At 36.3% G+C, this 13,072-nt stretch overlaps 1 protein-coding gene across 1 annotated transcript in view; it reads right to left on the bottom strand.

Moving 5' to 3' along the window:
• Positions 1–1,197: 1,197 nt before the first annotated feature.
• LRP1B (LDL receptor related protein 1B) overlaps positions 1,198–13,072 on the bottom strand; it is a 610,286-nt gene continuing 598,411 nt past the window's right edge. The window contains exons 87-91 of the mRNA XM_056496787.1: positions 11,003–11,079; positions 8,826–8,916; positions 6,409–6,553; positions 5,293–5,391; positions 1,198–2,923 (exon numbers count right to left, since the gene is read on the bottom strand). Of these exons, the coding sequence (XP_056352762.1) occupies positions 2,783–2,923; positions 5,293–5,391; positions 6,409–6,553; positions 8,826–8,916; positions 11,003–11,079 (553 nt within the window). The 3' untranslated portion in view covers positions 1,198–2,782. The remainder of the gene's footprint in view (positions 2,924–5,292; positions 5,392–6,408; positions 6,554–8,825; positions 8,917–11,002; positions 11,080–13,072) is intronic.

Here is a 13,072-nt window from a genome sequence, read left to right on the forward strand (position 1 = left end):
CAAAAAGGCTGCAGAAATATAAAAAGTGAAAAATTTTTCTTGTCCCTGGTAAAATTTTATAGAATTTCTTGCCCAAAAACATTTTACTGAACTTATGAGGATGCAAATGTAATTAATTGATCAGGTTCTCAGTCCTTCACCCTTCAGCTCCTGGTGTGTTCTGCCCTCCTACAAAACCTGGGGATTCTGGGGCTGTTGAAGGATTGTGGAAACAGTTCCCTGTGGAGAACCTTGGAAAAATAAAAAAAAAAAAAACAAACAAAAACCCATTGTGTATGATTACACCTATGTGCAATTTAAAGGTTATTAATTATGGCAGTGGTAGAGATCAGTATCTCCATCAAAATTCTGCCTACATACTTATGACCTCATGCTGATCTAATATCTAATATTTGATAGTTCCACTAATATCAACTGTGCATTTATAAGGAAATAAATTTATTATTTAAAAGTAATTAATGCTCTAGCAAGTGTAAAGTAAATAAAATGTCTTAGTGAAGGGAAACTGAGACATCACAACAGACCTGTGTAAGAATTCATGGTTTAAACTCATCTTACTTCTATACCCACCAGATAAAATTTAGATCTACCTGAGTTTTGAAGAGAAGAGATTCTCTGCCAGAAAATGAATGGCAAAGTTTCTGAAATGTCCAACTATTTACACCTCATAGCAACTGTAATTATGAAAAAAAATTTAAAAAAAGGGCCTAATCCATGTCTGATGATGTCAGCAGAACAAAGGCAGAACCTGTGGAATCGTAGCTGTGTGGTATGAAACTATTTAATACAGTTTTTTTAATAGAAAAAATAATAGCTTTAAAATTCTATTGACATTAATATACAGCTATACACCTAAGTCATCCAAACACGTGCAGAGCTGCAAAAACATTCAAATAGAATTTGTATAAAAAGCAAAAATTTTCATTAAGAAAATGGATTTAGCCATTTGTACAAAGTAATGTTCCTTTGCTTCAATTTGCTCTTTCTTTAGCTTTCATTTTGTAAGTTAAATTTAAAAATTAGTCAACACACTGAATTAAGTATGTAGATTTTCATTTAAATAAATCAGTCAACAATTTTTTTATAAAGTATTTAACACTTCATTGTAGAAACATAGGCAAAATGACTATTATAACCAAAATGAAAAATACTGTTCAATTTAAAAAAATGTACTTAAACAAGAACCTGAAAAAGTTTATGATATGCATAACATTGTTCAAGCAAAATTGCACTAGTATTACATAAATCAAGAGTTTTATAAAGGCCCCAATATGGCAAAGTTTAGAAATAGGTAGTATGCATGCACAATAGTACAACAAAAATCTCTTATAAAACAGCAGTTATTTTTGTAATGCTTGTACAAAGGGAATAAAGAGCAACCACAAACATATTTAATCTGTTAGGTTAATATATTATGATAGCTAAAAGTCAGTCATGTCTAGCAGAGGAAGGAAGAGTCCTCCACAGTGTATGTGTGAATACGTCTTTTGTGCCTTTAAAGTTATGTATAAAATATTTTGATTCAGTTCAAACCTGAAAGTAATTGTATTCTTTATTTCCATCAAAATTAAAAAAAAGTGAGTCGGATTTTGCCTCTTAGCAACAACAGAAAACAGGCCAGGTCAGAGAAGTGCTGGAAACTGACACTGATGCTTTTCACTTTTGATACTTGGACTTTGATGCTGAACCCACACTACTGAAACTTGGGCTTTGCTAAGGTTTCACTAATATGCAGCTTGGTTCCTTTTACCTCCACAATACCACAATTCATCTGAATTTAAAGAAACTGCTGTGTTTTGAATCCTTTAACAACACTAAACAGGTGTGAGGGTTTTTTTTGTGATTGTCAAAACCGAATGCTGTGATCATCTGAGTGTGCTTAAAGTTTTGGGGTCTGGCTTTGTCCCTGCTGCTCAGTGTGTGTTGGGGAGTTATTAATCCATAAGAACTGCGTGTGATTAAGTGAATAAACATGTACAGCATGTGTAGGCAATGCCCTCTTGTGCTCTAGGGTGGCTACTGTCCTACAGGACTGTTGGAGTTCATATGCTTTGTCCCACAGCAAGTAAGGTTTCAGCTTCCAAGATATATCTTTACTATGTTCTATAAGGTTTTAATAAATACAAAGCTTGTTTACATGGTATATATGTTTAGTATATCATGTACAGTCACTGAATTTCTGAAACATAATCATTGTGTTCATGCAGATCATTAGATGTTTCACTTCTATAGTCTTGTTTACTTCTTGGCAACCTAAAGCTAATTTAAAAGCAAGTTATGTTTGTTTGTGAAAAGTTATCTAGCTTCATCAGGATCTGAAGAGAAGTTCTAATGGGCACAAAGAAGAGAGTAGACCATTCAATCATTCTTTCACCATTTAAAATAAACAGAATTACACACTGTACTACAGCTTCCAGACTACATAATGAAAAAGTGCAGATACCATCTTCATCGATTAAGTAGAACCAAAAAAGTTCATAGAAAATAGATTGCTCATTTTCACGCTACAAACGAATATGTTGTTTGCCATTTTAACAAATTTAAAGGTGTGTTATTTCAGCAGCATTGTTGTAAATTGTACCGTAGTGCAGTTTCTTTTTCATAAAAATACCTTACAAATGGTCAGTCAAAAGTCATCAGCAAAAGAAAAACCCAGAAAACAATCAACCAAACAAAAAACAGAGGTAATGCTGATGCCAAAACAATTATAATACTGTTGGTACATAGAAAAGTAATCCTTATATTTTATACATTTATACAGAGTATAAAAGGTAACAGCAGATTATGCCACAGTCTCCCTTATCCCAATATCTATTTTCTTTGGAAGAAGTTCTCTTCTTTCATCAACACTTGCTAAGGAGTTTCGACAGTTTTGTCCATCCACGTATAACTTTGCATATACTGGATTGGCGTAATTTGTTGGCTGCAGAGAAATTAGGCAAACATTAGATCAGTCAGGTTGAATCAAAATCAGCATTTATGGATATGGAAATGGCTTTGTTAAAGCAAGAACAAGTACACATAAAATACAACAGGACATATTTAATAGATACCTGGACGTCTGCAAACCTGATGATGAGTTAATAATTAAGTTGAAAATTAAATTTATGATGAGACATGCTATTAAAGTAACCAATGGCATGACATGCAGCATATTATGATATTAAAACCATAAAAACATCAACGAAAATTAAATGAAAAGCCTTGAAAAAATGTCTCTGAGGTTGACTTGTCCACCTTATTACACTGGAAGGTTTCAGAATAGATATGAAGGAGTTTATAGAGAAGGTGCACTGTGAGACCATGTGACAAGTTTAACAGTAGAAAACTGCAGCCAACAGTTTCCATGTATTACCTGTTCTAAGACATCAGCATCCCATCAATAGCTGACCATGTTTTCGAATTCTGTGGCCCAAATACACAACATGATTTGACCAAAAATTCAAGACTTTTGTCATGTAAATTAAACTTTAATAATAAACCAGCATAACTGTTAAAATATCATAGTAGTTACAAATTGAGAGGTTTTTCCTCAGCAATTTTGGTGGTTTGGACTGTAATGAAAAATATCTGTTGAAATGAGAGGCACTCCAGCATAGGATAAGTCCATTTTTAATGCTGCAAAGCACTTCATTGTATATACAGGAAATCCCCTGAGTCTCAACTACTTCCTTCATACTTTGTGCCTTTATTGTCTCCAGAAGAACTCTGCTATCCAATTAGAGTTCAGCTTTTACCCATTATAACAGGAAAGAGCATCTTGTGGTCAAAATCCTTCTCTTTTTATAACTAATTTATCACCACTTCTCTGCTTGCACAGATACTGAGTGGAACACCAACAAGCTCTAAAAAAGGGAAATTAATTTGTTTGGTGTAATAAGAGGTGGCTGAACTTTGAATTGGCCAAACCAGAATAGGGTTTGACTTGAAAATTTCCTGAGAACATCCTGGGAAACAAGGAATGAAGGATAACTTTAGTCTTAGCTCTTCCTTTCCTTGTTGCTCAACTCTACAGCAGCTGCTCAGTTTGTGAGTTAAAAGCTGCCCATCCCATCTATTACAGATGAAAAAGTGATTGCCTTGTGGTCCAGACTTTCCTGGAATGGAGGCAGAACAAGGTGAGCCACGTTTATTTAATTAATAAAATGGGGGAAAAAAAAAAGAAAAGAGAGAGAAAAGCTACTCTCAATTCTACCTATCTGTCCCCATAGATCTTTACTTTTGTGGTCATGATTAAAATCAGAAATATAGTTCTATTTCAATTGTCAGGACTTTTAAACTTCATTGACAACCATTATTGACAACCATTATTAAGGATGATAAGCACAAAAGAACAGAGACCCTTGGAATCTATGCAGTGCCTTATTGAGTTATTAAAATTGTATAAAATAGTAGGGTCTGCCTCATGATTCCTCTTTGAGTGGTACTGATTGTATAAGGCAGTACAGTGGGGTACAAAAAGAAGCTGGAGTGACCAGAATTTAAGAGAAAAAGTTAAAGATGGGTGAATATTCTGGCTTTCATCATCCATGGTTCTGTGCTCCATCAGAAAAAACACACCCCATAAAAATTATTAAACTTCCAAATACAACATATTACAACCATGCAAGAATGTGAATGGCACAAAAGATGGATATATTGAGGCACATGAAAATAAATGTTGTGTTGATGTCCCTTTTGTATCTTAAATCTGAACGTTTGCAAAAGTTATACTAAGTTGTATATAAAGTTGTGTATAAATCTCATACTAAGTTGTAGTAAAAAATCCAATGTTTTAGAAGGAGCTCTTTTATGAACAAATCCTTTGAAATCTGAACAATTAAAATATGCTTTGCAAATATTGAAGGAAATTATTAATTTTTATGTGCATCAAATTCCTCTAGAAAACACTTGTTTCCCTTATTTGGGACAATCTTTCAGTTTGATAAACTTCACTAAATGCCTGTAATTACATACAAATTGCAAATCTATTCAGGATACATGGCTGTGAAGGCCATGCTAAGCTTATATAATATTATGACAAAGCATCATATTGCTTACTGTTTGTTCCACTGCAAAGACACATTTGTAGTTTTAGACCATATTACTATGATGAGTACAGATGAAATTTTGTATGCAGAGGGAGACCCTTTGTAGAAAATGTATTATTTACTGTCATTTTTCATTCCATTAAAAGATGAAAAACAAAATTAAAAATAAACAGAAGATGCCTCTACTCAAAAAATGACAGACAGACTTTCTTTGGAAAGGGGCTGTGGTGGAATGGAATGGACTTGGATCATCATTTCTCACCCCTGTTGATAGTGGTCCTTTCAAGTCAGAGTTTAGGTAGATTGATGGAGCTGTGTGGGGAAGCTTGAATGCAGTGGACCCTCCCCCTATGTATCTGGCCTGTATAAACAGAAAATTTCAGTTTCTGTGCTCACAGAGCATTTTCCATGTGTACTTATCAACACTGTTAAGTAAACAGTGCACCAACTAAGAACATTATTTTAGAGTGATCTGCATTTAGAAAAACCTCCTTCCAGGTAATCCTCAGCACGAAAAACTCTTCCATTCAACACGAGAGTAAAATTCAGCATTTTACAACGATTTTCCACTAAGGATTAGGGCCAGACTTCACAATAAGCATTGGCTCAGCCTCTCTGAGTAACTCCATTTTCAGCTTACCTCCTGCACTGAGCTCTGCCTGTGTGACTCAGGGATGGCATTCCCAGAGCCATCAGTAATCCCTGACTGCTGTGTCAGAACAGCACAGAGTGATGGCTGCCCTTTGGTGTGTGTCTGATTAGGGAGCTCTGGCAGAGATATCCTGGCATTACCCTGCTCAGCCCGTGTCACATCACTCAGGCACTTCCATCACTGGAGTGGTGCTGCAGGACTGACAGCATCTCTTACAAGGCAATGATAATGCTCACTGGCTTTGTGCAAACATTTAATCTGTCTGCCCTGTCAGGAATCCCAGCTCCTTGTGCCTTGGGAAGTTTTCATGTGTGAAATAAGTCCATCTCACATCTATGCATGCACTCTTTTGTGCTTCAGACAGAGGTTGGGCAATAATATATTTCCATTTAAAATATTTGCCTCTAGGCTAAAAGGACAGATTGTGGTTTGGCAGCTCATAGACACGTCTGCCTTGACAAAAAAAACCCAAATCACTTTGTAGTTAATTTCTAACTCTATTTTGATAAAATGCAGGCACTAGGAAAAATGACCATCAGACAGCACCAGACTACAAAACAGCTGTTAATATATACATGACATTTATTCTAATGAAATCTAACTTGGTTTTATATTCATTAACTAAAACTAAATGTCATTGTTCTACATTTCTATTCATTACATTTAAAGACAAAACCTTTGCAAGATGTGAAATGGCTTTGCCACTAGAAAGAGAAAAGAAATTACCTTTTCTGCATTTAGAGTAAAATCTGAGGCTAAAAGACCACCTTCACTGTGGTCATGGCCCACCTCATACATGTTATATGATGGATTGCCAATTTCTACATTGATTCCTCCATTTATCATTGGTTGTCTTCTGATAGTTTTTGTCCTGTAATGCATAAACATACAAAAAAAAAGAAAGAAGAAAACAGTGAACTTTCAAGCAAGTCGTTGGGTGTTTTGTTCCTTTTTAATCCCTAAGATCAACAGAATAAAAAAGCATTTCCTGCAGAGACAATCATAAAATCCTTCAATTTCCCAAGCAAAGAAGCAATCTGAGTCTACATATAGATCTCACAGAAGCTGGAAGCAGAATTTGATTGTTTTTCTCAGTTTGGCTGTAGTGATATGAATCCATACAAACTGCTAACTCGCTGTCTACAACCTGACTTCCTCCAGTTATTTCCAGATTTCCCTCACTTCCAAGGAAAGCCTTGCAAAGTCATCACAGATTCCCTGCAGGAATGAAGACAGAGAGAACATGACTCATGTCCCCTTGCTAATTCATTTCATTTCTATTTCAAACCAGTTGCCCAAAGTCAGCTGTAAACTGTGGACAAGCAAATGGTTTCATCATGGTGCATTAAAAATGTATGAACTTCTCATCACTCCGCTTGTACTCCCTGCCAGTGGTGATTGCAACACTGAAGTTCAACTTGAAATTCAACTTGAATTTTCTTCCAAGCTTTAATAAAAGACACAGCCTTATTTTTAACCTTGAATTAGGTATCAGTAAAGATAAGTGACTGAGTTGAATTGTTTCTGTTTCTGAATTCATTTCTTTTAGCTAAGGAGGCGATTTCAGCCTGAGCAATAGCAATAACCTCAAGAGGGTAATTTTTTCCCAATGCAATATGTTCTCTAGAATTACAAGGAAATAATAGGGAGGTCACAGCCAGGATGATAAGAGTCTAGTCCTCTTGTTGGCTGAGTAAGATGCAGTCAATGTCTGAAATCCAATATACTAAATGATCTGTATTTTTCAGAAAGTCATTGAAAAAATATTTCCTAAAATAGGCACTTAACAGTAGCATGCTAGTGTTGAACAACTACACCTACTTTAATACTTGTCAGTCTTTTCTGAAGAGATAAAATAACTCTAAAAACATTTTCAAATATAATTTAGCCTTTTTTGAGGCTAGTTCTATTTCTCTACTGAAAATCTATTATTTAACAAGTGATGCTCAGTAACCTAAATAATTTACAGAGCAGCAACTGGTTTCAGGATTTGGCTATCACTAAACTTGGTGTTTTAGGTGCAGCAGCACATAATGACATCCATGGAATCTGGCAGGGTCAGCATTACTAACAGTATGGTCAGGAAATGTATTTGTCTTATAGGCTTTACAAAAAGGCTTTAAAATTTGATGCTCACTAGTTTGTATCAGTTTGCAGGGGAGAGAGATGCTGCATGTGATGCCAGATCATAGTAACTTTTAGCCTGGAGCAGTGAAATAGTCTCATAAAGGGCCACATCTGCAGAAACAGCAGATTCATCACTTGTTTCTAAAGGACTTAACAAAGAGACATTATCTTGGTTTCAGATGTGGGGTAACAAGCCCCTGGAGAAAGGAAGACAGCTGCTCCAGGCCAGCAAGCAGGACAGGCACAAGCCTGAAGGAAATGGTTTGCTCTCTGATTCCCACCCTGCCTTCCCTAGTGGGCCATGTCCTTGTTACCTTCCCTTGCTAAATCTGCATCTCCATCAACTTTATGTTTTTGGACACATGAAGGGGAGCAGCTCTCTCAGGTGTCTCATACAGCAGAAACATTCCTGCCTTCCCTGGCCACCACACATGGCCTTGGAAGAAATGCCCAAAGTCAAAAAGGCAAACACAAACCCTCAAGCTCATTATCAGCCCTAAGGCAGCCAAATTGAGGAGAACAAAACATTCTCTGCTCAGTGCTGGAATTTGGCTTCCTGTGCAAGGTAATAAAGAAACAGTAATGAGGAAAAGGTTTGGAACTCTACAGTAAATACTTTAAGTGCTGTATACAACATCAACACAACTCAAAGATGTAAACAATACTCAAAATTTGAGTATGTGTATTCAATGAAACAGATTCATTCTGTTAAGTTTTCTAAATCTCTGGATAAAGTTAACACTTCTACAGCCTTGTCAGGATTGAGCAAAGTGGGAAAGAACTACAATTTTTTATCTCCTGCATGAGGAATGTAACTATCAATAACAGAGGTGGTTGCTCCAGCAAGAACCAAAATGTAACTGATTCACTGCCTCCAGAAACAAGTCTTGGGTAATTTGTTATGCTTTTTTCTCCTCACATAAAGTGATTTTTTGTATATCAGAAAGATGCAAATACTTTAAAGATCTATTTTTTTTTCCTTGTTTTTCTTCATAAATCAATGTAAAATTTCTCACCTTCGTTTTCTTTTGCAAAGGAATAGTCCAATTACAAGAGTCGTGATCAAAGTCACCAGTAAAACAAGAGGAACAATGATTGCTATGCTTCCTAAAACAGAAGGAAATAACATTGAATAATCATGGCTTCATAGCTGTAAAACAGTTAAATTAATTAAAAGAGAATTATTTCCCACACCAACAATGCAATTTCATGTGATGAGCTTCAGTCATCAATTTGAGATTTTAATGCTGGTCAATAAAAACCCCAACTTCATTACAGATAATAGTGCACACACAAGTACTTTTATAAACAAACCAGGAGTTTCCTCTTTTTGGATATCAATATACTTTGGACTAATTCCCTGCCCTCATTTGCAGCAGCCATCCATGAAAATCAGGAATTGCTGAACAATTTGGGCTGGAATGGCACAGCCACTGACTGCCACCAGGATCTTAGGTCACACAGTTATTTATTTAAAATATCCAGTAGCTTGGCTCTGGTTAAATAATTAATTAGCATTTATAGGTATCTATTATGTTTATTTGTGAGAAAATGAAAAGCAGTGAGCAATCTTCATTTCTAGATGGTTGGTGCATTTCTGCATTTTGCTGCATTTTTCTGCATTGTGCTCAAGAGCCAACAATTTTGTTATGTTGATATAGGCAATCACAAAAACTACAATAATGCTTAATGCAGCAGAAAAACAGTGCACAGATCAGACAGCAGTGCTAAAGGAGAGGAGGGAACAAGGAAGAACAAAATGGGCTTCACATTATTTTGGCAGATAATTTCACTGAAATGAGACTATCTGCAAAAACAAGGTCACCAACTGTACTGCCTTACATTAAGTATCTGCTTGTAAAGTAATACATGCAACAAATAATTTGATGCTATAAATACAGGAGTTATAAAAGCAGGAATCCAGCATAAAGCTGGTGTGGAGTGGCATGTATTTTCTTTAATATTACAATCCTTAACGGGTGGAATACAAAAATATTGCTGGTTGTTTCACTGGCAACATTTATTGATTTATTAAAAAAAAATAAGCTTCTGGCAGTGTCTGCTCTACATTAAGCACAGTCTAAATAAAGAATTGAAAAGTGCTTTGGATTCTGCCTGAAGGCTTTCTGCCTGAAAGCCAAGTCAGGTTGTCAGAGACATGAAATGAAGTACTGAATAAAAACTTGAAGCATCCCAAGTTCACTTCAGTTTATGAAGATTCAGCAAGTAAAGGATATTACAACAAGGCTCTTTTAAGAAAACACTTAATAAATAACTGCATTAATATCTACTTAGGTGCCAAAAAAAAAAAAAAAAAAAAAAAAAAAAAAAAGTTAATTTTGTCTTGGCTTGTAAACATTCAGGAAAAAAGCTCTGAAAAAAACCATCCCACCAGGAATGAGTTGCTACCTGTGGCCATGGTGCAGCCTGGGGTCTAGGAGAAGCCCATTCCCCAAACTGCACAACGAAGCAGTGATCCAAATTTCACCTCCTTTTTTGCCCATTTCCAGCTTGTGAGTGCTCTGTCACTTGTTGGATGGCTGGGAAGGTTTTGTCTGAGCACCAAGCTGACCTGGATAGCAGCAGCTCCCTGTGCTGCCCCACTTGGGCTAAAAGTGAGCAAGGCAGGTACAGCAGGGCAGAGCAGCACACTCAGCACTCTGCAGGGAGCCTTGGCCAGGTGGAGCTGACAATAGTGCACCAGTGCCATCCTTTTGTGCTTACAGACCTGTTTAAAAAAATTTGGCAGGAGCTATTCTTACTTTCAGGTCGATTTTCACAGTAGGTAAAATTCACCCCTCTGCAGCTGGCCAATACAAAAGTTATGCACTACTTACAGCTCTATTTTTGATGCTTTCAGTAGGATTTAAATGGTCAGAGGTCTCCCACTAGTTCCCTGCACAGGGCTGATATGGCCAAATGCTTTATTTGATGTGCTTTCCTTTAGAAAAGTGCAGCTAGCCCTTGGAGCAGGGAGTGCAAGGCCCAAGAACTGCATCCAAATCACCTTGTGCAACACCAAATGGCAACCAGAAAGTTGAGAAATATCAACATTTTGGAGTTTTTTTAAAAGAAAAAGTACAAATAACCAGCATTTTTCACAACACAAAATCACATTTTAAAGTAGCACAAGGCTCAGATTTCTAAAGTGATCCAAATTTGACACGTTCCAGCAGTTTTTGGAAGTACTTACTGGTACTGATGTTGTCAGACTTGCTGCTTTTGGGAGCTGGCCTCTCACACTGTGTGCCTGACCAGTTGGCTGAGCATCTGAAAGGACCCAATTAGGATGGGAGAGTTAATAAATGTCAGCTATTAACACAGTAACCCATGAAAGAGACCACCAGCCTCTTCTCAAGAGCTACACTAATGGCAGCAGCACTTCTACAAAACCCACAAGAAGCTTCATGGAGGGAAGGACTCTGCCACAGCACTGACAACATTCAGAGCAGGAGTTTGGTTTAAAACTGCACCTTTGGGTATTTGATTGCTGTCATTATCACTGCAACCTTAATTCCAGAGTGCTTTTCTAATTTCTCAAATCACGAAACAAGCTTAATCAAAGGTGTAATAGCATTTTTGCTTTTTAAATGTTGAACTTTATGACCAGATATTTATTTGCAGAAATATATCCACATGGGTGTGTGTGTAAGCAGGCATGAGAGTCAAAGAATAAAGAGTAGTCCTAAAGGGACAGGAGCCTCTCCTGGCTTCAGAGAGCCCTAAACCCTGTTTATATTCAGAATATCTGTTCCAGGAGCCAAGTGCCTGGATTATACACAGCTATTCTGCTATAATTTCCTTGTGTGAATATCAATATGCAAATAGTTCTTCAGTTGGGATTCAGAGCACTCTCCATGAATACAAGGAAACATGAGGAGTCTGTGGAAGCAGACTCAGCAAATCCATCAAAAACAGAAACAAATACCTGAATGAAATTCAACTGCTTATTCAACTTGCTGTAAATATGATTAAGTTTACTACAGACCCTCAAACTCTCCTTGTGGAAATGGCAGGGAGTAGTCACTTTTCATCTGCCTCTGTTGCACATTGTGCAATGAATCATGTTTTTTCTAAGTATTTTTGAATTATTTATGAATTTCAACATCAGTTATCTTTAGGGAGGTGCAGCAGAGCATTACCCTCATGCAGTTCCAGGAACTGCTGCTATCTGATGCCTTCCTAAGGATTTAATAAATTGCAAAGTTTTAGAGGTGGTTATGCTTAACAACTGATACTGTTTTGTAATAAAACAGGTTTTTCTAGACAAAAAAACAATGCCATTCTCAGAGAAGAGCCCTGGGCAGCTTTGCTGGTGGTGTTCTGGGCTCTCTTTTGTCTTTGCAGATCATTGCAGAAGACTGGCTCATTTCTCTCCTTGCTCCTAAGTCTATTCCAGCACAACCTGACATTCAGATAAATCTCTTTACTGGGTTTAGTATTGAGCTTGAACTTCTTTTGGGAAGTTAATTTAATTTTTTGGTAGGACACAGTATGAAGATGCTTAAGCTCTACAGAGGGAAGGCACAGTAGGTCTTTAAAAGCATTATTGATTTTTTTAATATATATTGATTTTTATTGCTAGTTGATTCATAAATTGTCACACACTAGCTAAATTGCATTATAATTTAGAAGTTCTTCATGTTTATTCAAATAAGTTTGTTTACTTAAATAAATATGGTAAATACACACTTAGGTTTCCTCACTGCCAATAACCCCCAATTCCTAATTACACACATGCTTCACAATGATATATTTTATAACTGAAACCAAGTGACTTTTCCACCTGCTTACCATCACTTGAGCACACTGTAAGTCACAGGGAACACAACTTTAATCTTTCAAAAGATGCATCTGTTCCTTTTTATTTCCAGATCTCTTTTTAGCAATTATGTAAGATAGAAATGCTTGCACTGACAGCTTACCTTACTAAGATACTGAAGGAACTTGCTTTTTAAAAATATCAATTTTCAACATAAAGCTTCAAAATAAGTGTCTCCATTCTAGTAGAGAAACACTAAATATCTTTATACTCAGAATATTCTACTCAGCTCCAAGCTGTTGGCACATGACAAATATAAAACAAAGTCTTTATATTTCTTACTGATATTTTTCATCATTCCTGCTCAGGATTCAGCTCATGTAATTAAAACTTGTGATGACAGGCAATTTGCATTTAATACTACACTACTGAAAGGGAAAAAATATTTTAGAGTTAGACATATCTGACTTTGCAACTGAATTCTTATATTGAATGTTTCAA

The sequence above is a fragment of the Oenanthe melanoleuca genome, chromosome 7, assembly GCF_029582105.1.
Source record: "Oenanthe melanoleuca isolate GR-GAL-2019-014 chromosome 7, OMel1.0, whole genome shotgun sequence".
NCBI lineage: Eukaryota > Metazoa > Chordata > Aves > Passeriformes > Muscicapidae > Oenanthe > Oenanthe melanoleuca.